The sequence below is a fragment of the Leopardus geoffroyi genome, chromosome A1 (assembly GCF_018350155.1).
Source record: "Leopardus geoffroyi isolate Oge1 chromosome A1, O.geoffroyi_Oge1_pat1.0, whole genome shotgun sequence".
Classification (NCBI taxonomy): Eukaryota; Metazoa; Chordata; class Mammalia; order Carnivora; family Felidae; genus Leopardus; species Leopardus geoffroyi.
The window spans coordinates 47,525,505-47,550,532 of record NC_059326.1 but is presented as its reverse complement, the minus strand read 5'-3'; the positions used below and the strand labels follow the sequence as shown (position 1 = coordinate 47,550,532).

The window sequence follows — 25,028 nt, the reverse complement described above, 5'->3', positions numbered from 1 at the left end:
ATACATGATATGGACCTCTGTTTCCCTCTTCTGTTTTATCTCTTAGAACTCAGTCTACACTCAAGTCATATGGAATTATTTTCAGTTTGTTCAAAAGGCTTCATATTGTCTAATCTCCAGGTTTTATACATGCTGAACATTCTTGCCCAATTCCTTTCCCTTCCCTAACCCGCATCTTACACTTAGTCATCATGCAGGTATCAGCATGGGTATTTCTTCTGCCGTGACGTCTTCCCTGATTCTATATAGTCTCATCCTGTGTTGTCATTTTCTCCATTATCATCATACTTATAATTATTGTTTCTCTACTGTCTTTATGTCTATTAGAAAACCAACTTCATGAAGACAGAGGTCCCTGATGTATCTATGGCATATGGTGGATCTCAACAAATGTTTGCTAAATAAGTGAATACAGTGCTGGGAGAGCTCAAATGTAAACTTTTCTAACATCAACCTTGGTATATAGTAGGCTTATATCTCTTCTTTTGGTCTGCCTTTTGAACCCTACCAGCAAGTGACCACAAGGTAGAGGAAACTTTTTACCCAATACAGGGCTGGGACTAACCAAAATTTTGAAAAAGATGGAAGAATTTGTTTTGACATTCTTTAATCTCTCTGTATGCATCTCTCTCTAATCTCCTAATGTCCTTGTTGTCCTAAGCATGAATTCATAAAAATGGCATACTTTAGTTATGACCATGAACAGCTAAATGCAACAGCATATGGATCTTAAAAAAAGGTTACATGAAGAATCACATATAGCCACAAAAGAATACACACAGCATGATCCCTTTATGTGACACTAATATAATATGAAAACTAAACTATATTTCTCAGACATATATATTTACTGGTAATTTAGATAATAAAAGTACAAGAAAAAGCAAGAAAGTTATTAGTATAAAAATCAGAATAGTAGTTATCTTTATGGAAGGAAGGAGTTAAGCAGAAAGGGTCTCAAAGACATTTTTGTGGTGCTGACACTGACTCTTGATTTGGATGGTGGTTAAACAGGTATTTAATTTGTAATTACTTACTAAATGTACATTTAAAAAATATAGTTTATATCCTCTTTGACTGACTGAATAAACACACAAATACATCAAAAGATACTCCATGCTCATGGATTAGAATGATTGGGAAAGTGTCCACACTACCCAAAAACAAGCTATAGATTCAACGCAATCCCTATAAAAATTCTAATGGCATTTTTCACTAAACTAGAACAAAAATCCTAAAATTTGTATAGAACCACAAAAATCCCCCAATAGCCACAGCAATCTTGAGAAAGAAGAACAAGGTTGAAGGCATCATGTTCCCTGATTTCAAATTATATTACAAAATGAACATAATCAAAATAGTATGGCACTGGCATAAAAACAGACACATAGATAAATGGAACAGAATGGAAAGCCCAGAAATAAAGGAGTCTTTTCAGTAAATGGTGTTGGGAAAACTGGAAAGCCATTTTTTGCTTTTGTTGTCAGATTCAAAAAATCATTGTCAAGATTGGTGTTGAGGAGCTTACTGCCTATGTTTTCTTCTAGGAGGTTTATGGTTTCAGGTCTCACATTCAAGTCTTTAATCTATTTTGAACGAATTTTTATGTGCGGTGTAAGATCGTGGTCCAGTTTCATTTTTTTGCAAGAGGTTGTCCAATTATTTAACTGCTCGAAAGGATTTCAACATTATTATAAAAATCTCTCTCAATCTGTTTTATTAAAATAACAATTTAACAGCGATTTAAAAAGTTATCTTTGCTGGTTTTCTACCCAAAGGCTAATTCTGCACATGTAGTTCTTACAGATTTTCCCTAGTAGAGGCCAACTACATTAACAGAGTAGGTAAAATTCCAGCTTTTTTCGCCTGGAATTGAGGGGAGGAACCCTCAAAGTTTTTGCTACTATACTCCTAGTAGAACAACATGTTACAGTGATAATTATAGAATTAAGTCTGATTTAAAGTCTTGCTTGTTGGCAAACTTCAAAATATCATACACTCAAATCAGTGCTGATAAACTAGTATGAGACAAGTCAATTTCAAAATAATTTTCCCACTAAAATATAAACTTTCAAAAGCCATATGAAGTATAATCATAGTATAATATAGTATAGTATAGTGATAGTAAAATGAAGTATAATGATGGTAAAAAAAAAAAAAAAACTACTGTTGAAATAGGTAGCATTTATTTCACCCTAATACTGCCAATCACTGACTAAGAGAACCGTATATATACTAATCTAAAAGTGATTAAAATGAATAAAAATTATTCATCTTCAAGATTATTTAATATATCTGTCAGGGCCAGCAGATAATGAGGCATATGTAATATTTCATATTATTATTCCAGTTTTAAAAAATTTCTTGTAGAAATCATTGGCATGTTATGGGAAGAACTACTGGCATCTCTTATTCCCTTTTCATCTCTGTCCTCAATATGAACCCTTAAAGGCAAAAAGACAAGTTCCCAAGATAATGAAGAGATAATGGGAATACCTGAGTAAAGAGGCTTAACTTAAGGTCTGATAAACCCTCTTCTGAGGTAGTTACCAAAGACCTTAGAACTTTAATGTTCCATTTTATTTAGATTTGATGTCATAGAAATAGTTTAATAAGCTTCAAAGAGAAATAATTTCCTACTTCTTTTATACCTGTTTTCCCGTTCATACATTTCCCGAGAGGCACTTCGAAGTTGATCAATTTCTTGATTAGTTTTCAATCTGATTTGTTCCAGTTCATCATGTAGTTTATTTTCATATTCTGTTTTATAATGGTCTCTGCAAGGAGTCAAAGATAATATCCATGAATTTTGTTTCTGTAAAAGAAACGTACTTTTACGGTTCGTGTTAGATTTATTATCTTATGTCAAGTAAGTTCTATATACAATGTTATCTGAAAAACATAGTTGTTAGATATATTGCCTCAAAGGCTTAATTACTATATAAAATGTGCTCATCCTTAAAAATATCATATTAATAGTTTTTAATGCATATGGCTAAAGACCTGAAAACTGATGTATATGGAATGCCCTTGATTTAAAAATAATCTGGTGTTGTACATGTTGAGAGACAAAATTAAAAACAAAACGAAAATGACTCTAATTGACTGTAAAACCTTCCCTTCTAAAGCACAACAACCACAACCACTGTGATTTCTGAGCAAAGTCAAAGCATTACCTAGGCCATTAGCAGGAGCACAAACACATGAAAAATTCCACAGACTAGGGAAAAAGTTATGAATGTGTGAAGTTTTAAAGGATTAAATTTTAAATTTGTTTTAGTTTTGGATGTGCTGATAAAAATAAATATCTCAAGGATTATAAGGACTATAACTATATACCTATATATATATATATATACACACACATACATACACACACACACATACATACATGTATATGTACTATATATATACTATAACTCTAATAGCTTATACATCTAGTTGAAGAGAGAAGACAGGATCAAAATGCAGGAGTCTGATTCCAGAGCGTGTATGCAATGCCGTCCCTTCATTCTTCTTAGGTTTCACATAGTCAGGAGAAGGTCAGCTTAGGCTCTGCACAATTAGACTGTTTTCAAAAGATCCTTTCACAAAGATACTTACATCTTTTCTTTCAAAAAACACTTACATAGAGATCTTAGTTGTAGACAAAAAGGTTATGTCATAACAACAACAAAAAAAGAATTATAGCATATATACACTGACCCAAAAGAAGTAATCTTTTCACTATTGGGAAGAAAATAAAACTATGTCTTAAGAAAAAGTCAACTAGAATAAGAATATATTAAAAGGAAACAAAATGAACTGTTATTTTAATATAGTCCAATTAAAAAAAAAAAAATCACTGTTCTTCCCCAAGCTAAGAGTTCCCTCAGAGAAAATGGTGCTAATTTGTATCTATTTATGTGAAAAATAATGTAAATCTTGCCTGGATGTTACATATTTTTCATACATCTCTTCTCTAGCCTTTTTGGTTTCTTCAAGTTGAGCCTGAAGTCTTTCAAGGCGATCCTCTTCATGGGCACAGCGAACACTAAGCTCCATGTTTTGGCGACTGAGATACTCTTTATCCTTTTGCAGTAAAGTAACAGTTTGTTGTAAGGTGGTTACCTACATATGTGCAGAGACAGACAGTGTCCAGAGCAACTTCGTCTTACTTTTCAGGGTTTACTGTAATATTTTCTTTCACTTATGCTTTCACTCACCACATAAAAAGCTAATTTTTACTTTGCAATTTCCCATTCAAACAGAGCTACTGAAGTCCCTTTTTCTGTTAACTACATCAAAAAGGAAAAATGTCGCTCCCACAATTCTGCCCTGGGCTGTGCCCACAATCACCGTATGATAAAATACACATGACTCTATGAGCTTACCTCTTTTGATAATTCATTTCTTTCTTTAGCTTGAGTTATGTGAGAGGCTTCAAGTATTTCATGTTTTCTCCTTAACTCAATTATTTCCTGTTCAAGGGCATCGCGCTCACTATAAAATTCAAATACACGTATTTATTTTTACTAAAATAAAATTCAAATACATAGGTACATTTTATATCCAATTTTATAATCAACATTTAAAATGGGCTGGGGGCACTGGGTGGTGGCTCAGTTGTTAAGCATCTGACTTGGGCTCATGTCATGATCTCACATCATGATTCCTGAGTCGAACCCCTCATTGGGTGAGCTTGTGCCCTGCTTTGGGTGAACACAAGCTCTACTTTGGGTGAGCACGAGCCCCACTTCAGGCAAGCCCTGCTTCTCTCTCTCTCTCTCTCTCTCTCTCTGTCTCTCTCTGCCCCTCCCTCACTTGTGCGTGCTCTCTCTCTCAAAAAAAAAAAAAAAAAAAAAGAAAAGAAAAAAAAAAACAACCAAAAAAACCCCAAAACCCAAAAACAACAACAAAAAACCAACAAAAAAAGGGGCTGATTTATGTTTCAGGAAACCAAAGAGAAATACCAGCAGTGGGGCTTTAGTGTCATTTTGTGAACAATAAAGTGTCTGCTTTTCAAAGCAAGGTTTTAAGACTGTTCATATATATAAGTGTAAATTTGTTATCTTTAAAAAATAAATACGTAAACTACACTACCCAGTAAAATACATAAGAATACCTTCTAAGGTACACCGTGGTATCTTATCTTGAAGCCAAACTTTTAAATAATTTATATGTGGCTCTAGGCTTTCAGTTCAGTTAGCATCAAAAAGCCCCTAATTCATCACTCAGATTGCATAGCAGATACAAAAGGAGGGATTCTTGTGACTATTTCATTCACAAATTGTTTAAGATTGCCCAGAGATTCTAATTTCCATTTGCAGACAAGCTCTTGACCCCAAACAGTGAAACCGAGAATTAGAACAAACCTACAACAGGCATCTTAAAAAGTAAGCAGAAATAAAGACTTCCTAACTCAATTTATCTTCTCTAGTCAGAATCAGTTCCTTTGTACTTCACAGATTTCATCTACCCACCTGGTATTTCCATGCAGATGGATGTTAAGAATTGTTTTTTGTTTTTCATTAGATTTTCAAAACTGGTTTAGAAAGACACTGTTCTTTTGGTTAACAAAGTCATGTTTATTGAAGAAAAGTGAGCAAAGCACAAGTTATAAAATAACGATCACCCATAAACTCACTAAAGATGACTGATAGTATCAATATTTTGGTATACGTTAAGTGTTTTGTGCGTTTACAACAAATGTTTGTATTCTCACATGGTAATGATCATGCTTCCTTTGCTATGATTTTTCAGTGTAAAAAATGAGTACAAAACACGATATAGCAAAACATCCATGACCTCACTATCCACAGTTGAAAATAGTTAACATTGGTCTCCATTTGCATTAAAGTTTTATTTTGCTTTTTAAAAAGATAAGACACTACGGTAAACTTAAGGTCCTACATATTCCTCACTGTTCCTTTATCATCCCCTAGACACAACGATAAATTTAGTGTCTCCATATTGTTTTTTTAATACTTTTACTCAGGGTGCTTGGGTGGTTCAGTCTATTAAGCATTGGGCTCTTGATTTCAGCTCAGGTCACAATCTCAAGGGTTTGTGAGTTTGAGTCCTGTGTTCGGCTCCACAGTGCCCTGTGTTGGGCTCTGACACTGCAGAGCCTGCTTGGGATTCTCTCTCCTCCTCTCTCTGTCCCTCCCCTGCTTGCTCTCTTTCAAAATAAATAAATAAACTTAAAAAACAAAAAAACAAAAAACTCTTACTCACCAAATGTTAACATTTTGTCATATTTACTTTGTAATATTTACTGAGTATTACTTTGTCATATTTATTCTCTCCCTATTGTTCATATATGTGAATGAATATAGATACGTGCATATACACATATACATCACTATACACGCAGACACATGTGCAATTTTTCCCCTTAACTATTTAAGAGGTATATGCAGACATTAAATCCCTTTATCCCTGAATAATTTGGTGTGGATTTTCTAAGATTAAAAAAATTCTTTGATATAATCCCAGTATAATTAGCCCTAATACAATATCTAATATATAATCCATTTTCCAATTTTGTCAATTGTCCCAATTGGCATTTTCCCTGTATAGGATCCAATGGATTATTATACATTGCATTTGGATGTCATGTATCTTTGGTATCCTTTAACCCTGAGCAGTTCCTTAGTCAACGTTGTAAAAGACAGAGAAAGTCTATTTGGCCAGTTGTTTTATGTCACTCAATTTTCATTTGTCTGATGTTTCCCTGTAATTAGATTCAGGTTAAGCATTTAGGGCCGAAACACTACACCTGTGATAATGTGTCCTCAGTATGTCACATAGAGTACATAAAGCCTTAGTACACAAAGCAGCCATGATGTCATTATGTCCTATGACTGGTGAAAATAACCTTAGTCACCTGTTTAAAGTGGTATCTGCCAAAGTACTCAAATATAAAAGTACTTTTTTGCCCTCTGCGATTAGTAAGTAATCCGTGGGAAACATACTTTGAGAATATATATTTTCCTCCTGAATATACTTTTACCCAATGGTTTTAGCTTCCACTGATGATTCTGAATCAAATAGTATTATGAGGTTACAAAACGGTAATTATAATATGCATATATATTTATTGGTTGGCATTCCACTGTAAAAACTCTTATTTATTATTAGCATGCACTCAGGATTCTTATTCTAGTCAACAAATTATAATTCATTACTGTTAATATTCATTTTGATACTCAAGTTGTACCATATTTGGACAGTTGAAGCCCCTTCAATTAGCTACTATGGTACTGAATTGGAATTAGAGGTATCGGTATGATTTTATCTGTACTGTGTTAAGCCATCCTCCCAACTCCCTCTCTAATCACCTCTTTACTGAAAGGGCTTAGAAACAATGACCAATGTATCAATGACCAGCACCCAAATCTTAATTTCTAAATAGTATTTCTCACTAAAAGGAACCAGGACTCATAGAGGAAGGTCTGAGGCAATGAAATTAGAAAATAAACCTGAGAAAATTATGTTATGCCAGAAAGTAAGAAATTGCTTTAAAAAAAAAAGGTGGACACATCTTTTTAAAATAAAAAAATTTAGGGCGCCTGGGTGGCTCAATCAGTTAGACATCAGACTCTTGGTTTGGGCTCGGATCACGATCTCCTGGTTTGTGAGTTTGAGCACCACATTGGGCTCTGCACTGACAGCGTGGAGTCTGCTTGGGACTCTCTCTCTTTCTCTCTCTCTCTCTCTCTCCCCCCTCCCACCCCCCCCCCCCAAATAAATAAACTTAAAATTTTTTTTTAAATTAAAAATTTAAAAAAAGATGGATACGCTTTTTAAAATATAGTATTCCGTTTGACTTGTCCATATAGATACACCCAGATCTAGTTTAATGATTTTAACTGCTACATTGAATTATATTATAGAAATAAATCATAACTGATTTCCCATTCTGCTACTGAAAAGCATCTGAATTCTTTTAATCTAATTATAATTAACATCCACATGCCGGTTTCCTTTTGTACATGTGTAAGAATTTATCAGGGACACAAGAGTGATTCCTCCCCCCCACCCCCCGTTTTTCTTATATTTTTGTAATCAGAACATTTCTTTAATCTCTTCACCCTATTGAACGAACTGAAGAGTTCACAGTTTGAGCCCCTCTTGCTTGTTTGTTTTTCGGTTCCATTTCTAGCACATAAAGATGTTTATCATATTTTTGATGAGGGCTATGTTTTTCCTTCCTAGGTTTTTATTACAGAAAGTAAAACATATATATAAATAGATATGATATAATGAACTCCCTTGCTCTCATCACCTGGCTTCAACAATTACCAATAATTACCATGACTCATCTTTGTTCATTTATCCTTCAAATTCATGGCCACTCTGATTATTCTGATGACTTGGCTTTTTAGTTTTCTCTTTTCATGTTTTATCTATTACTGCTACAGTTTTATAGTGGCAGAGAGTACATCAAAACACCAAATCAAAGTATTATCTTACCATCACAATCTACTTACTTTTGAAATGATTCTTTCAAAATCCAGCTTTATTCAAGAGCCACTGATTTCAAGCTCCAATAATTACCATATTTTAACATTTATCCATACATAATAATACACGCAACATGTCAGTCATGCTGGAAGTAGGAATACCAATCTGATCTTTGAAATTTATTTATGTTGCTATGTAATTTTTAAAGTGTCCATTTGTTTAATAAATATTAAGTGACTACTATATTTCAAGAATCATTTTGGGTGCAGGTACAGACAGCAGTGAACAATTAGAATAATGTCTCTATCTATAAATATTTGCATAAATATTCCTTGACTTGATCTTGTTTTTATGGTACAGTTACTAGTATCAACACCATCTCATGGATGACAAAACTTTGGTTTAGAATGATAACAGATGTACCTAGGGACACATAGCTAAGTAGTGGCTCATTAATGTACAAACAACAGAAAAGTATATTCCAGTAAAAGGAAAATTCTCTGCTATAGCTACTTAGTAGCACTGGCAAATATTCTCAAGAAATTTTATCTTTTGAAGGTATATATGTCCTTTGTCAGAAAAGAATAGTTAAAAAAACTTCAGATAAAACCGAAGTATTTAAATTGGTTCCATAAACAAAAATAATCATCAAGTGAGATTTCAAAAATATTTACACACATGGGACTTCACTGGGTCTCTACCTTCTAAGACATTACATTTTAAAAGACAGCAGCAACTTCCAAATAAAATAAAAGTGGATATAAAAATACAATCTAAATCCAACAAACTGCCAAAACCACATACTTTTTGTGCAATGCAGAATAAGGTATACGTCAAGACAATGAAAAGACAAGCCATAGAATGAGAGAAAATATTTGCTAAAGGCATACCTGATGAGTACTGTTATCCAAAATATACAAAGAACTCTTAGAACTCAACAGTGAGAAAACAAACAACCCAATTAGAAAATGGGCCAAAACCTTAATAGACACCTTATCAAAGAAGATACAGATTGCAAATAAGCACATGAAACGATGTTCCACAACAAATGTCATCAGAAAAACGCAAAATAAAACAACAGTGAGATACCCCTAAATACCTATTAGAATGGTCAAAATCCAGAATGCCAAATACTGGCAAAGACATAGAACAACAGGAACTCTCATTCACCTCTAGTGGAACGCAAAATGGTAGAGCCACTTTGGGACAAAAAGTTTAGTGGTTTCTTACAAAACTAAAAATAATTTTTTTTTTTAATGTTTATTTTTGAAAGAGAGGGACAGGGAGACAGAGTGCAAGTGGGGGAGGGACAGAGAGGGAGACACAGAATCTGAAGCAGACTCCAGGCTCTGAGCTGTCAGCACAGAGCCTGACCCATGACTTGAGTCCACGAACCATGAGATCATGACCTGAGCTGAAGTCAGACACTCAACCGACTGAGCCACCCAGGTGCCCCGAAACTAAAAATACACTTACCATACAATTGTGCTACTTGGTATTTACCCAAAGGAGTTGAAAACTTATGTCCATAAAACCTGATGTGGATGTTTACAGCAGACTTAGCTATAACTGACAAAACTTGAAACTAATCAAGATGTCCTTTAGTAGGTGAACGGATGTATAAACTGTGGTATGTCCAGACAATGAAATATCACTCACCAAAAAGAAATGAGCTATCAAGCCATGAAAAGACCTAGAGAAGAAACTTAAATGTATATCACTGAGTGAAAGAAGTCAGTCTTAAAAGGCCCCATATTGTATGATTCCAACTATGACATTCTGGAAAATTCAAAACTAGGGACCCAGAAAAAGAGTAAGGTACAAAGTGGATTAACAATGTTGATGATAACAATTCAGGTGACTTTGATGCATACACACACACACACACACACACACACACACACACACACAAAAGAACTACTGTAGCCATCTTAACTACTTACTTTTTGACTTTACCATAGTTTTCTTGACGGTAGTCCCCTTGCTGAATTAACTGTTTTGTGTCAGCTAATTCTAAGGCCAAACGTTGACATCTAATTTGAAGTTCAGAATAATTTCTTCGATCTTCCTCATAAGTCTGTAAATCAAAACAATAATAAAACATTTCAAGCTAAACACAGTTGACCAAATTCTTTTTTTTTAATATGAAATTTATTGTCAAATTGGTTTCTATACAACACCCAGTGCTCATCCCAACAGATGCCCTCCTCAATACCCATCACCCATCCTCCCCTCCCTCCCACCCCCCATCAACCCTCAGTTTGTTCTCAGTTTTTAAGAGTCTCTTATGTTTTGGCTCCCTCCCTCTCTAACCTCTTTTTTAAAATTTTCCTTCCCCTCCCCCATGGTCTTCTGTTAAGTTTCTCAGGATCCACATAAGAGTGAAAACATACGGTATCTGTCTTTCTCTGTATGACTTATTTCACTTAGCATAACACTCTCCAGTTCCATCCACGCTGCTACAAAAGGCCATATTTCATTCTTTCTCATTGGCATGTAGTATTACATTGAGGTACAGGTGCCCCTATGCATCAGCACTCCGGTATCCCTTGGGTAAATTCCTAGCACTGCTATTGCTGGGTCATAAGGCAGATCTCTTTTTAATTTTTTGAGGAACCTCCACACTGTTTTCCAGAGCGGTTGCACCAGTTTGCATTCCCACCAACAGTGCAAGAGGGTTCCCATTTCTCCACATGCTTGCCAACATCTATAGTCTCCTGATGTGTTCATTTTAACCACTCTGGCGTGAGGTGATATCTGAGTGTGGTTTTGATTTGTATTTCCTTGATGAGGAGCGACACTGAGCATCTTTTCATGTGCCTTTTGGCCTTCCAGATGTCTTCTTTAGAGAAGTGTCTATTCATGTTTTCTGCCCATTTCTTCACTGAATTATTTGTTTTTTGGGTGTGGAGTTTGGTGAGCTCTTTATAGATTTTGGATACTAGCCTTTTGTCTGATATGTCCTTTGCAAATATCTTTTCCCATTCTGTTGGTTGCCTTTTAGTGTTGTTGATTGTTTCCTTTGCAGTGCAGAAGCTTTTTATCTTCATGAGGTCCCAATAGTTCATTTTTGCTTTTAATTCCCTTGCCTTTGCAGATGTGTCAAGTAAGAAATTGCTGCGGCTGAGGTCAGAGGGATTTATTTTTCCTGCTTTCTCCTCTAGGGTTTTGATGGTTTCCTGTCTCACATTCAGGTCCTTTATCCATTTTGAGTTTATTTTTGTGAATGGTGTAAGAAAGTGCTCTAGTTTCATTCTTCTGCATGTTGCTGTCTAGTTCTCCCAGCACCATTTGTTAAAGAGACTGTCTTTTTTCCATTGGATATTCTTTCCTGCTTTGTCAAAGATTAGTTGGTCATACTTTTGTGGGTCTAATTCTGGGGTTTCTATTCTATTCCATTGGTCTATGTGTCTGTTTTTGTGCCAATACCATGCTGTCTTGATGATTACAGCTTTGTAGTAGAGGCTAAAGTCTGGATTGTGATGCCTCCTGCTTTAGTTGACCAAATTCTTTAATGAATTCTTCTGTTATGCTGTGAATGTCCTTGCAATTACAAAAAAAATTTCAGGGGCACCTGGGTGGCTCAGTCAGTTGAGCGTCCCACTTCAGCTCAGTTCATGATCTCACAGCTTGTGAGTTCGAGCCCTGCATCAGGCTCTGTGCAGATAGCTCAGAGCATGGAGCCTGCTTCAGATTCAGTCTCCCTCTCACTCTGCCCCTCCCCCGTTCATGCTCTGTCTCTCAAAAATAAACATTAAAAAAAAATTAAAAAAATTTTTTTTTCAATTCTTCTGTGTAGTATTTATTTCCCCTACTTGAAGACAAATTATCTTAAACTGACAGAGTAGGTTGTAAGTTTGTTTATTTAAAACTTGAGCTCTAGTTTTCATAGAAAAAAAATAGGGCAACTGCTTTGGTTACTAGAATGACACATAAAATGACTACCAATGTTAAATGGCTGTTTTTTGTTTGAGTAACCATTAGACACTAAAGACCCAGAAAGAAATAGAACACAGCTGCTGTTCTTGAGGAGCTCACAACTTAGAGATGAAGAGACACCTGAAGATCCAGTATCTACAATGAAAAATAGTTACTGAAGAGATTAGTCATGCAGTTTCAGTGGTGGTATTCAGCAAAAGAAGGAATTTTGTGGCACTTGGAAAGTTCTTCTGTGTCAATCTTCCTTTCACCCACCAGACCGCTATAGGAGAGCAGTTATTAGAAGGGAACATCGTCAAAAACCACAACCTAGCCTGGCTTACCACAAACCTCCTATCTCATCATTTCTCATATTCACCTATCACCCTCCAACCCTAATGAAGAGCTGAAGTTTGTAACATGGCATGCTTCCTCTAACCTGTTCTCACTGCCTAAATAGCTGCATATTATCTGAACTTTTATTTGCCACCTCCAGAGCACCAACTGCACTGTGGCATCAGATTAGTTTTCTATGTACCTCACCAGAGTGTAAATGTCTTAAGGGCAGGGCTTTGTCTTATTCACCACTGGATCGCCATCACTTTACAAGGCTTTTAGTATACAGGAAAAATCAAATGAACGCTTTTGAATAAATTAGGAAATAAATGAATATGGAAATGAGAGGAAAAACAAGACACAGAGACAGAGTTCCTCCTTATTTCTGCCCTTATCAGAATCTTGCCAGCGACTGTCAACTCCACCCCCAGAACCTGTCATGATTAATGCATCCTGTTCCAAGTCATTCTTTAGTAGCAGACCAGGTAAGCGTGGCCACATTCATTCCACAAATACTGACTGAATTATTTCTATATGACTATTCCTAGATGAGGCTCTGTACACAAAGATGAGTAAGATACTCTGCTTTTGTCCTTTTCAAACTATTAAACATAACTTTGAAATGTTAGCTCCCAAATTTCTATCCAAGGGCTGTCTGAGAAATGCATTATGGAAAAACTATCATGGTGTGTGTTTTGTTTTGGTATAATATTATGTTCTTATACTGAGAAGCTCCTCCTAAGACTGGAATGTTACTATAGTATTTATGATAGGATCATAACTGAAGATACTCTATCATATCCCCTACGGATTATCACATACATCATTTTAGGCCTAAATCCCAGAAGATACTTCAGTTCCCCTGAAGAATGCTTTATCCTTCTAAATGCTATTAATCATGTAGCTGCTGTGGAACAGTGTATAGTATGACAGTTGGGAAGGCAAGCTCCAGAATTCACATGTCTAGAACCGAATTACCTGCAGTTAAGACTTTGGGCAGGTTTACCTCTCATGTTCAGAGTCCTCATCTACCTCACAGAGTGTTGACTATATCAAGTAATACATCTATAGTGCTTACAAAAGTGGCTAAAAATAGTATATAATCATTAACTATAAATTAATATAGTACTTCAATTTTACTTTGGCTTCCAGAGAGATTCGAGCCAAATTAATAGCTCAACTTTAAAAACTGCACAAAGACCAAACAGAATCCTGGAGGAATAGGAACATTTAAAGGGTGGCCAGAGGACAAAGAGCAGAAGGCACCTGAGGGAGTATTCACAGAAATAAAGGGTATTACATGCTATGACTGTGTACAACTTCCAGGTGAAGGCTAAAGAGAATAGGAAAGATTACTTTGTATCATCCCTATACATCCTTCCCTGTTTTGAACTCAACATCAACTTATTTGGGAAGACTCAAGCCCCAAATCTGAGTTTGATGTTTGTCTTATATTTTTCCATAGCACCTGGTTCTTTCTGTCAGAAACCCTATCATATGTGCTATGAGCAGCCATTACTTGCCTTCTACATCATAAGAAAAAATTTAAGGAGGTTTTCCATAATCCTAGTACCTAGTACTCTGCCTATTATACTAGAGTTTGCAATTAATGTCTGTGGAAAGGAGCAAAAGAGGACATTGAAGTGACTAAAGCAAAAGAAGTAAACAATATTTTCAAACATAAAGGGGCACACATAAAATTTCCAGTCATCAAACCCTAAGAGAGAATTTCCATGTTACAGTAAACCAGTTAACAGTGTCTCAATTTCCTTTTATAATAAAGAAAAAAAAGTTATATGGGAAAAATAAGAACAGTCCAAGTCACTGAGAAGATTTAAACTGTTTGACAGGTTTCTACATATCTAAAATGGAACTGATTTTGACTGCCAGGATTAATGTTATCTTTTTCCTCTTCTATATTATTCATATGAGGAAGTAATAGAAGGCTATCTCCAGACTGAAAAAAGTAAATGTTATTGTAATTGCATGTTTTCTTCTCTTTCCTATAACCCTCATCCTTCCTCACACCCACCTAAGACGTGGGTTTCCTTGAAGACCTGCTTTATCTCTGTACACCAAGTAACCTTTCATAGTAGTTATACTAGAAATGTTCGCAAAAGGAACTAATGTTGAAATATAAATGGACCATGTATCACTAGCATTTAAAATAGTTTCAGATGTAGAAAAAATGACTTTAAAAGTATTTAATACATTATCAGTTTTCCAAGTGAAATTACAGAATACTATCATAAATCTGCAAATAAAACACACCTTCTGAAACAATAATATATATGCAACATATATGCGGAATTTTGAGACAGCACAAAAGGAGCTTTTATTCTTGATTTGGGTGGTGGATGTATTCATTTTGTAAAAATTCAATTAAGACTTTTTTTATGTAGGTTACACACATTTAAAAAGTGAAACAGGGGCACTTGGGTGGCTCAGTCAGTTGAGTGTCTGACTTCAGTTCAGGTTATGATCTCACAGTTCGTGGGTCCGAGCCCCGCATCGGGCTCTGTGCTGACAGCTCAGAGCCTGGAGCCTGCTTCAGATTCTGTGTCTCCCTCTCTCTCTGTCCCTCCTCTGCTCATACTCTGTCTCTATTTCTCTCTCTCTCTCTCTCTCTCTCTCTCAAAAAATAAGTAAACATTAAAACAATTTTTTTTTTAGGTGAAATAAGAGGCTTCAAACAGGAAAATGTTAACTGGGGAGAAGTTCTTCAAGGGTGCCTGAAAAATAGGAATGGAAAGCATGAGATGTGATAATCACATCAAAGTGGCATGAGCAGGATGAAAGTGGGTAGTGAAGAGACTCACTTTTTTTACTCTATGTATCTCTCTACAGTTTGTTTGACATTAGAAACTGAAAATGTTATATTATGTAATGTTTTGGCAAATTTATCAACTATTAGAACTTCCAAATTTGTAATGAGATGCCCTTTCTAAAAACAGCAGCTAAGCATTTTATTATTTTTTTATTTTTTATTTTTTTTTTAATGTTTATTTATTTTTGAGAGAGAGACAGAGGATGAGCGGGGGAGGGGCAGACAGAGAGGAAGACACAGAATCCGAAGCAGGCTCTAGGCTCTGAGCTGTCAGCACAGAGCCCAACGCGGAGCTCAAACTCACAGACTGTGAGATCATGACCTGAGCCGAAGTTGGACACTCAACCGACTGAGCCACCTAGGCACCCCAAGCATTTTATTATTTTTTTAATGTTTATTTATTTTTGAGAGACAGAGAGAGAGAGAGCACGAGTTGGGGAGAAGCAGAGAGAGACACACACACAGAATCCAAAGCAGGCTCCAGGCTCTGGGCTGTCAGCACAGAGTCCGATGCGGGGCTCAAACTCACAAACTCTGAGATCATGACCGAAATTGGACGTTTAACTGACTGAGCCACCCAGGTGTCCTACAGCAGCTAAGCATTTTAGATTTACAGAATTTCAGAGATGAAAGATAGCCTGGAGATAATCTACTACAATCTTATTTTCAAGATAAGAATATTAAAGCCTAGAGGGGTTAGAAGATGTGTCCAGGATTCCAGGGCTAGGAGAGGCTGAACTAGAATCTATGTTCTCAAATTCATACATACTTCATGCTTTTAATTTCAAGTTTCTGGTTTTTGAAGAATCAATTCTCTAGAAACTATAAAACCATTGTTGGAAGTTAATATTATTATTTACTGTTCAAATCTAGGGTGTTGAAAGCACTTTAATTGCAAATTTTATGGGTTCAAATATGGCATATGCATAAATCAGTTAATTTTGGACTCCCTTCCTTTAAAACAATTACTACACTCATTTCTTAAATACATAATAAGAACCATTTAACAAAATAACATCAAATCTAAATGTTTTCTAGAAAAAGTTAAGAAGTATTCAAAGATGTAATTAAATAGGCACATTTTAAACAGTCAAGTTGCTGTGTAAACCAAAAGGCAATTACTTTAGGTATAATGAATTTCTAAGCATCATTTAAATCTTTTGTCTTTCACACCACTTAAACTGAGAAGAGAGTGGTAACCTATGTGTCAAAATAAATCTTTAATAAATGAGGTGATCTCCTGCCTGTGGGGAGATAGGGCAGTTAAGGAAATTGGAAAGGTGATATGGTGACATTTACCTTAAGGTCAATGGTTCAAATCAGAAGCCGTTTACACTGGAAAGCAGTTTAATGAATGAGAAGAAATGGTATGGTTAGCCATTCTGGGAAAATGAGAATTCATTCCTCAGAATTCTCACAAGTTTCACATTATCTATAATCTACTCCAAGCAACTAAATATGGAAAAGAACAAGAAACCTAATTAACCTTTGACTGCTATAGACTAACCTTTAAGTAAGTGTCTGTTTTGTGGCCAGAGACTACTATTTGTTGTTGCTATGATCCTCAAGAAATATATTATTTACACATTTTTTTTACTCCTTCTAAAGTCTTAAAAAAGACAAAACTGAAGTATTAAAAGTCTACCGTGCGTTAAAAAGAAAACAAGAAGATTTAATGATTTTGTTTTACATGATATATTTTTTAATAAATGATAATAAATGATAATTTTTAATAATATCTATTTCAGCCAGTAAATGTGAATTCAAACATGAAAGCTTAAGCTTTTCTAAAGGAAAAATTAAAAAATTTAGAGGAATGACGAAAGGTAACTTCAAGTGTGGTGGAGGTTAGATTGGGATAAAGAGATATGGGTTCAAATCTGTCTGCACTGGACTTTTCTAGCGAGTCAGCTTCTCTGAATCTTAACTGCTGCCTCCACAGAGTGAGTACACTAACGCATTTAGTGGTTCATTAATTTTCATGTGCCTACTACCATAGGACACGTTATATTACTATTACTCCCAACTAGCTCATGGATCTAGCAGAACCCTCCGCTGCTGAACAATATGTTGTGTTGGGAAGCAATTTTTATAGCTTACATTTTATTCAGCAAACTACTGAAAGAAATTTGAAATACTGTTTTTTTTCAGTAGGTATTGACCCAAATATGATTGAATCAAACAAATTTAAATCCTAACATTTTAAATGAGACCAATTTGCTAAATTATCTTTCAAATCTCACTGATTATTCCAAGAATGTAAGTATATCAATTTAAGAAAGTATGGCTTTCAATGCCTTTCAAGGGATTTAGATAAGCATTAAAAGTATGAACGCAATACAAAATGATCAAGATCATACCTTGCTATGAGATCAGACAATGCTATGAAACTCAAAATCAACAACAAAAAATTTGGAAAGACCACAAATACTTGGAGATTAAAGAACATCCTACTGAAGAATGAATGGGTTAGCCAAGAAATTAAAGAGGAAATTAAAAAGTAAATGGAACCCAATGAAAATGAAAACACGACAGCCCAAAACCTCTGGGATGTAGCAAAGGTGTGAAGTATAAGAGGGAAGTAAAATATAGCAATCCAGGTCTTCCTAAAGAAGGAGTCTCAAATCTCAAATACACAACCTAACCTTAACACCTAAAAGAGCTGGAAAAAGAACAGCAAATAAAGACCAAAACCAGCAGAAGAAGGGAAATAATAAAGATTAGAGCAGAAATCAATGATATTGAAATTTTAAAAAAGTCAATAGAACAGGAGCTAGTTCTTTGAAAAAATTAACAAAATTGATGAACCCTTAGCTAGACTCATCAAAAAGAAAAAGGACTCAAATAAATAAAATCATGATAAAAGAGGAAAAATCACAACCAACACCACAGAAATACAAACAATAGTAAGATAATATTATGAGCAATTATATGCCAACAAATCAGGCAATATGGAAGAAATGGACAAATTCCTAGAAACATATAAACTACCAAAACTGAAACAGGAAGAAATAGAAAATTTGACCAGACCTATAACCAGTAAAGAAGTTGAATCAGTAATCAAATATCTTCCAAAAAAACAAGAGTCCAAGACTGGATGGCTTTCCAGGGGAACTCTACCAAATATTTAAAGAAGAGTTAAAACCTATTCTTTTGAAGCTCTTCAAAAAACAGAAATGAAGGGAAAACTTCCAAACTCATTCTATAAGGCCAGCATTACTTGATTCCAAAACCAGACAAAGACCCCACTAAAGAGGAGAACTACAGACCAATTTCCCTGGTGAACATGGTTGCAAAATTCTCAACAAAATACTAGCAAACTGGATCCAATGGTACATTAAAAGAATTATTTACCATGATCAAGTGGGATTTGTTCCTGGGATGCAGTGCTTGTTTGATATCTGCAAATCAATCAGTGTGATACATCACATTAATAAAAGAAAGGATAAGAACCACATGATCCTCTAATATGCAGAGAAAGCATTTGACAAAATACAGCATCCTTTCTTGACAAAAATCTTCAAGAAAGCAGGGACAGAAGGATCACACCTCAAGATCATAAAAGCCCTATATGAAAGACCCACTGCTAATATCATCCCCAATGGGGAAAAACTGAGGGCTTTCCCCCTAAGGCCAGGTACACGACAAGGATGTCCACTCTCACCACTGTTATTCAGCATAGTGTTGGAAGTCCTAGCCTCAGCAATCAGACAACACAAAGAAATAAAAGGCATTCAAGTCGGCAAGGAGAAGTCAAACTTCCACTCTTTGTAGGCGACAAGAAGTAAAACTTCCACTCTTTGCAGACGACACGATACTCTATGTGGAAAACCCAAAAGACTCCACCAAAAAACTGCTAGAACTGATCCATAAATTCAGCAAAGTCGCAGGATATAAAACCTAATAGTTTTATTTTTTTGATGTTTATTTTAGTTTTGAGAGAGCCAGGGAGGGAGAGAGAGGATGTGAGTGTGTGCATGAATAGTGGAAAGGCAGAGAGCAGGAGTGAGAGAATCCCAAGCAGGCTTTGCGATTAGCTTGGAGCCCCTTGAGCAGCTCAATCCCACAACTGTGAGATCACGACCGAAGCGGAATCTAGAATCAGACACTTAATTGACTGAGCTACCCAGGTGCCCTATTTTTATAATTTTTTATCTCTTTCTTTCCTCTTTGCCCTACATCCCATGTAACTTATGTTTTTCTCTATTTTCCTTCATATACTTCTCCATGAGTTCATATACTTGTGTGGATGGTCAGAGGAAGGAGGCGTTGATTAGTTTCCTGATCAAAAGAAAAAAAAAAAAAGGTGGGGCACCTGGATGGCTCAGTTAAGTATCTGTCCAACCAGACTCTTGATTTTTGCCTCTGGTCATAATCTCACAGATGGTTGGGGAGATCAAGTCCTGATCCACACCCCCATCGGGCTCTGCCCCCATCCGGCTCTGCATTGACAGCACAGAGACTGCTTGGGGTTCTCTCTCGCTCTCTCTCTCTCTGCCCCTCCACCACTTGCTCTCTCTCTACCAAATCAATAAATAAAGCTTAAAAAAAAAAAGTGTTGAATATTTTGTATCCAGGTTTAGTCATTTAGCAATTTACCTTGTGAAAATCCTAAATTAACTGATATTCTCCAGTTCATTCTACAAATTCCTGCACAATATTCTATGGTATAGCCTGTACCATGGTTTTTGTAACCATTTCCTTGCTATTGTATTCATGGGCATTTATTTTGTTTCCAGTCCCTCCTTTCCCCTTTCAGCGCTTGTTGCCAGAAACAGTGCTGCAATAAATCTCCTTATACAAATATCCTTTTGCACTAGTACTTCACCCTGTGGGACCCAGTCTCAGTAGTGAGGTTACTATGTTGAAGGATGCTCACGTTCCATTTTAATTGATATTGCTAGATTTCTTTCCAAAGAATGCATGTAGCAGTTCACTTTTCCACCAGCAACATGTTTATCTTTTTCCTTTAGAAAAAGGTACACATATTTATTAGGTCTTTTACATTTTTGCCCACCTGAGTTCTCACTGATACTTTAATTTTATTTCCCCCAATGCTACCTAGTTCGAGCATCTGGCTATTTGAATTTGCATTTTGTGAAATGCCTATTCATAGTCTTTGCCTATGTTCCTTTGGGCTTGTCTTTTTCCTATTAATTTATAAGAGCTTCAAATAATGCTAGTATTAACTTTTCATCATCTTCATTCCAATTCTTCCCCAAATGCATACTTTAAACATTAAACTTTGCCTATGCTTTATTATTATTATTATTATTTGTCTTATTCTTTTAAAGCTTTTTTGTTTCCTTGTCTTGGCTGAGATTACCCCAACCTCTAGGACAGCACTGTCCAACAGAACTCTTCTTCAATGAAAAAAATGTTATGTGTCTGTACCATCCACTATGGTACTCACTAACCACTTGTAACTAGTAAGTCTGAGGAAATGAATTTTAATTAACTTAAACTGAAATAGCCACTTGTGGCTCTGACTACTACACTAGACAAGTGACTTCCAGAACTTAGCTACTCATACAAAGTTCAGTCCACTAACTGGCATTGGACAATGAGCACTAGTAACATCTGTGAACATGCTAACTGTGAACAGTCTTAGGCCTTATCCCAGAACTATTATATCATTTTCATTTTAACAAGATCCCCAGGTGATTTTTATTTACATTAGAGTTTAAGAAGCACTGTTAATATTCACTTAAATTAGGGATTCTTAATACTTTCTTGTGCCATGGACTCCACTGGCATTCTAGTGATGCCTGTGAATCCTTTCTTTTTTAAAAATTTTTTTAATGTTTATTTATTTTTGACAGAGAGAGAGAGAGAGATAGACAGACAGAAACAGAGACAGAGCACGAGTGGGCGAAGGGCAGAAAGAGAGGGAGACACAGAATCTCAAACAGGCTCCAGGCTCCAAGCTGTCAGCACAGAGCCCAATGTGGGGTTCAAACTCACAGACTGGGAGATCATGACCTGAGCTGAAGTCAGATGCTCAACCGACTGAGCCACCTAGGCGCCCCCATGAACCCTTTCTGAGACTGTTTCTAAAAGCAAAAATTAAAATTTACAGAATTATGAAGGAAACAAATCATACTGAAATAAAACTATCAAAGTATTTTTAAGAGTTATGTAATATGTCCTGGGGCGCCTGGGTGGCTTAGTTGGTTGAGCACCCGACTCTTGATTTCAGCTCAGGTCATGAGCTCACGGTTGTGGATCAAGCCTGGCATTGGGCTCTGTGCTGAGTGTGGAGCCTGCTTAAGATTCTTTCTCTCTCTCTCTCTCTCTCTCTGCCCCTCTCTCCCATTTGCTCTCTCACTCTAAAAATAAATACATAAAATAAAAATAAAAATTGCTCATCTAAAAAAAGTTATGTCCTTCTTTATGAATGCATTAAAGGTAAACTCAGCGAGGGGCCTAGTAACTACAGTAATATTGAAGTAGTGATGAGTACAACTCTATTTAAAGATTTCTGCAATAACTAATATTGTGATGAAAATATGTGATTTCTAATGTTGACAGAGTGTCATAGGTAGCGGCAGTCCTACTGTGGTTTTTGCTTATATCTGTTATTGAATTAAGAGCTAACTTTTAGTTAGAAGTGAAAATAATTTTTCCATACCACCTGAAGGCATGTGGACCCGAAGAATCTGTGTTATTGTTCAAGTAATGGCCTAGATTTTCTTCTAAAAATTTTAATTCAACGGGAATTAATATTGGTGAATGGTATAAAATGTGAGGACACCTTTTTTTTCCCCTTAAACAGATGAATATCCAGTTATGCTAGGACCCTTACACTAAATAACCATTCTTCTTCAACTGAATTAAACTACCACTGTTGTGGAATATAATTAGATCTACTTCTGTATTCAGTTCCACTAATGTTTGTTTGTTTCTATGCCAGTATCACATTTAGTTTATATATTAATTTTGAAATATATAGTGGGATCTTGGTTGGACTAGTACCTCAACTTTCCCTACCTCTCATCTTTTTTTTTTTTCACATTGTTCTTGCCAATTCTGAGACACTTATTTTTTCGTATAGACTAATTTATCCAATCCCAATCCTTGTACGACACTTTTCCTCTCTACCAAAAAAAAAAAAAAAAACAAAAAAAAAACCAGAGGCACCTGGGTGGCTCAGTCAGTTAAGCTTCTGACTCTTGGTTTTGGCTCAGGTCATGATCTCACAGTTCATGGGATCGAGCCCACGCAGAGCCTGTTTGGAATTCTCTCCCTCTCTCTCTCTGCCCCTCGCCTACTTGCAGTCTCTTTCTCTCTCAAACTTTATAAAAATTAAACAAAATAAAAAACAAAAAACAATAAAAGTATTGGGATATAAACTAACTGCATCTGATTAATATATTAATAAGAAAAAAGTAATGATTTTATGACCTTAGTCTCCCTCCTAAAATATGGTGCTTCCAAATTCAACACTAAGATTTTACAGTTTTCTTCATAGAAGTCCATTACCTTCCTTACAAAATGAAATATTTTTCTCCTGTGCCCCTCTATAGCAGTTATTGAGCAGTTATTTCTCTAAGCCTAGAGAAAGCCTGATTATATATTAATCTTGTATTCAGTCACAATATCAAATTTCTGCATTAATTTCAGCTGTTTTTCAAACATAACACAGAAAAAATTTTAAAATCTCCTTTCAAATTTATATATGGATAGTTTTTTCTTCTTAGTGCATCTGCTAAGGCCCTCCAAGACCATGTTAGTTAATAATGAGCAACCCAATCTGTGCTTGGTTACTGATTTTAACAGAAGAAGGTTTTATTGTTTTGCCATTTAGGATAAATATTTTTTGGTTAACATTTTGTTTGTAAATATTTAAGTATCTTTAATAGGAATAGTTGCTAGATTTTAATTTATCATCTTTTATCATCTACTTATACAATCATGATTGGTTTTTCTCCTTCAACTTGCTAATGTAATACATTATCCCTTCTATCCTAGAATATACTTTAATCATAAAGTATTATTCTCTCAATACAATGCTAGAATTTATTTTATTTAGAACTTTTGCATGTGTAGTAGTAAGTAAAACTGGCCTATAGATTTGTTCTGTTTTGTTTTTGCGCCATCTTTCTCAGAGCTTTCCATCTTTTTCAATAGTTTGGTGTAGTTTAATTAACTGGAATCAGCTCTCCTTGTGGAAATTAGCTGTGAACCTATCTGGGTAATCCATCTGTGAACCTAGTAATTTCGTCAGTAATACATCTTTACTCACTTTCTAATGCCTCTATAGTGATTACTCAAGTTCTCCACTTCTGTTGATTTTAGTCATCTATATCTTGTTGGGACATTTCACTTTTCTTTCAGTTTTCAAGCTTATTACCACAGAGCTATATTTTCTTAACATACAATCATTCTGTACTCCTTGTTTTTGTTTCTTTCTTAAAATGACTACTGCATGTCTTTATTTTTCATCTTTCTCTTAACAGTAAAGGCATTTTAAAGCTCTAGATTTTCCTCTGGCACAGCTTTAAATGTCTCAAGGATTTTGATGTAAAATGTTCTCATTTTCATTGTTTTCTTGTTTTACTTTCTCTTTGATCTAGAAGATATGCTGAACTTCTCAGTAAGTTTATTCCCCCCCACCTTTTAATTATCTCTAGTTTTACTAAATTATGATTTTTAACAGGAACTATAAAATCTGTACTTAAAATGTGGTCAAGTTTATACCTGATAGTTTTGTAAACTTCCTAGTGACAAAAAAAATTCTGATTAGAGAACATTGAGCTTTGTATATAGCAACTAAATCAAAATTACTGACTGAATTAATTCTTCTAGTCCTTACTTTTTTTAATCTATTAAATCAATCTACTTCTGAAGAAAGTAGATTATAAACTTTCCCAGCATTATTACTTCATTAAATTCTTGTTTTTCTAAAAATTTTTTCTTTATAATTACTGTCATTCGATATGCAGAAGTTGATGACTATAAAAATCATCTTTTATTATTTTTTGTTAATGTTTTGTAGTTTTTATCTTAAATTATACCTTATCTGATATTAATATTACATTCCTGTTGTCTTTTTTCATAATTGTTAGCCCATCCCTTTATTTTTCAATCTTTATCAATATAAATTAAGTATTTTCTCAAGATAAATAAAACTGTGTTTAGTTTTAAAGGTCAACATAAAAGTCTCTATTTCAATAGAATACTTTAGTCTATTCTTCAGCTTTCTGGAGGCAAGGGAGATTGTATTCATCTTATTTGGGGTGGCGGTAGGGAGGAATTCATAGATTTCTACAGACTAACGTCTGCCAACAATTTTCCTGATCTTGCTTAAGGCTCTCTCACACTGTCTCCAGGCTGTCACCAGGCCAGAGGAGAAACACCCCAAACCTACTTATCTCCAAGATGGCCTCTATCAACTTCTTCCCTTATATGTGGCAAGCTATGACCCGACTGAGAAATGTAGTCTATTCCTCTTAATGGTTTGCTTGACTAAGAATATGCTGTAAGTGACGTTCTGAGA

General features: G+C 35.3%; 1 protein-coding gene across 4 annotated transcripts in view; it reads right to left on the bottom strand.

The window, feature by feature from the left end:
* Positions 1-25,028, bottom strand: part of PIBF1 (progesterone immunomodulatory binding factor 1) — a 201,800-nt gene that overhangs the window by 152,931 nt on the left and 23,841 nt on the right. For all 4 annotated transcript variants that reach the window (XM_045478783.1, XM_045478797.1, XM_045478805.1 and 1 more), the window contains exons 6-9: positions 10,392-10,525; positions 4,374-4,482; positions 3,929-4,110; positions 2,652-2,777 (exon numbers count right to left, since the gene is read on the bottom strand). In XM_045478783.1, coding sequence (XP_045334739.1) covers positions 2,652-2,777; positions 3,929-4,110; positions 4,374-4,482; positions 10,392-10,525 — 551 coding nt within the window. The remainder of the gene's footprint in view (positions 1-2,651; positions 2,778-3,928; positions 4,111-4,373; positions 4,483-10,391; positions 10,526-25,028) is intronic.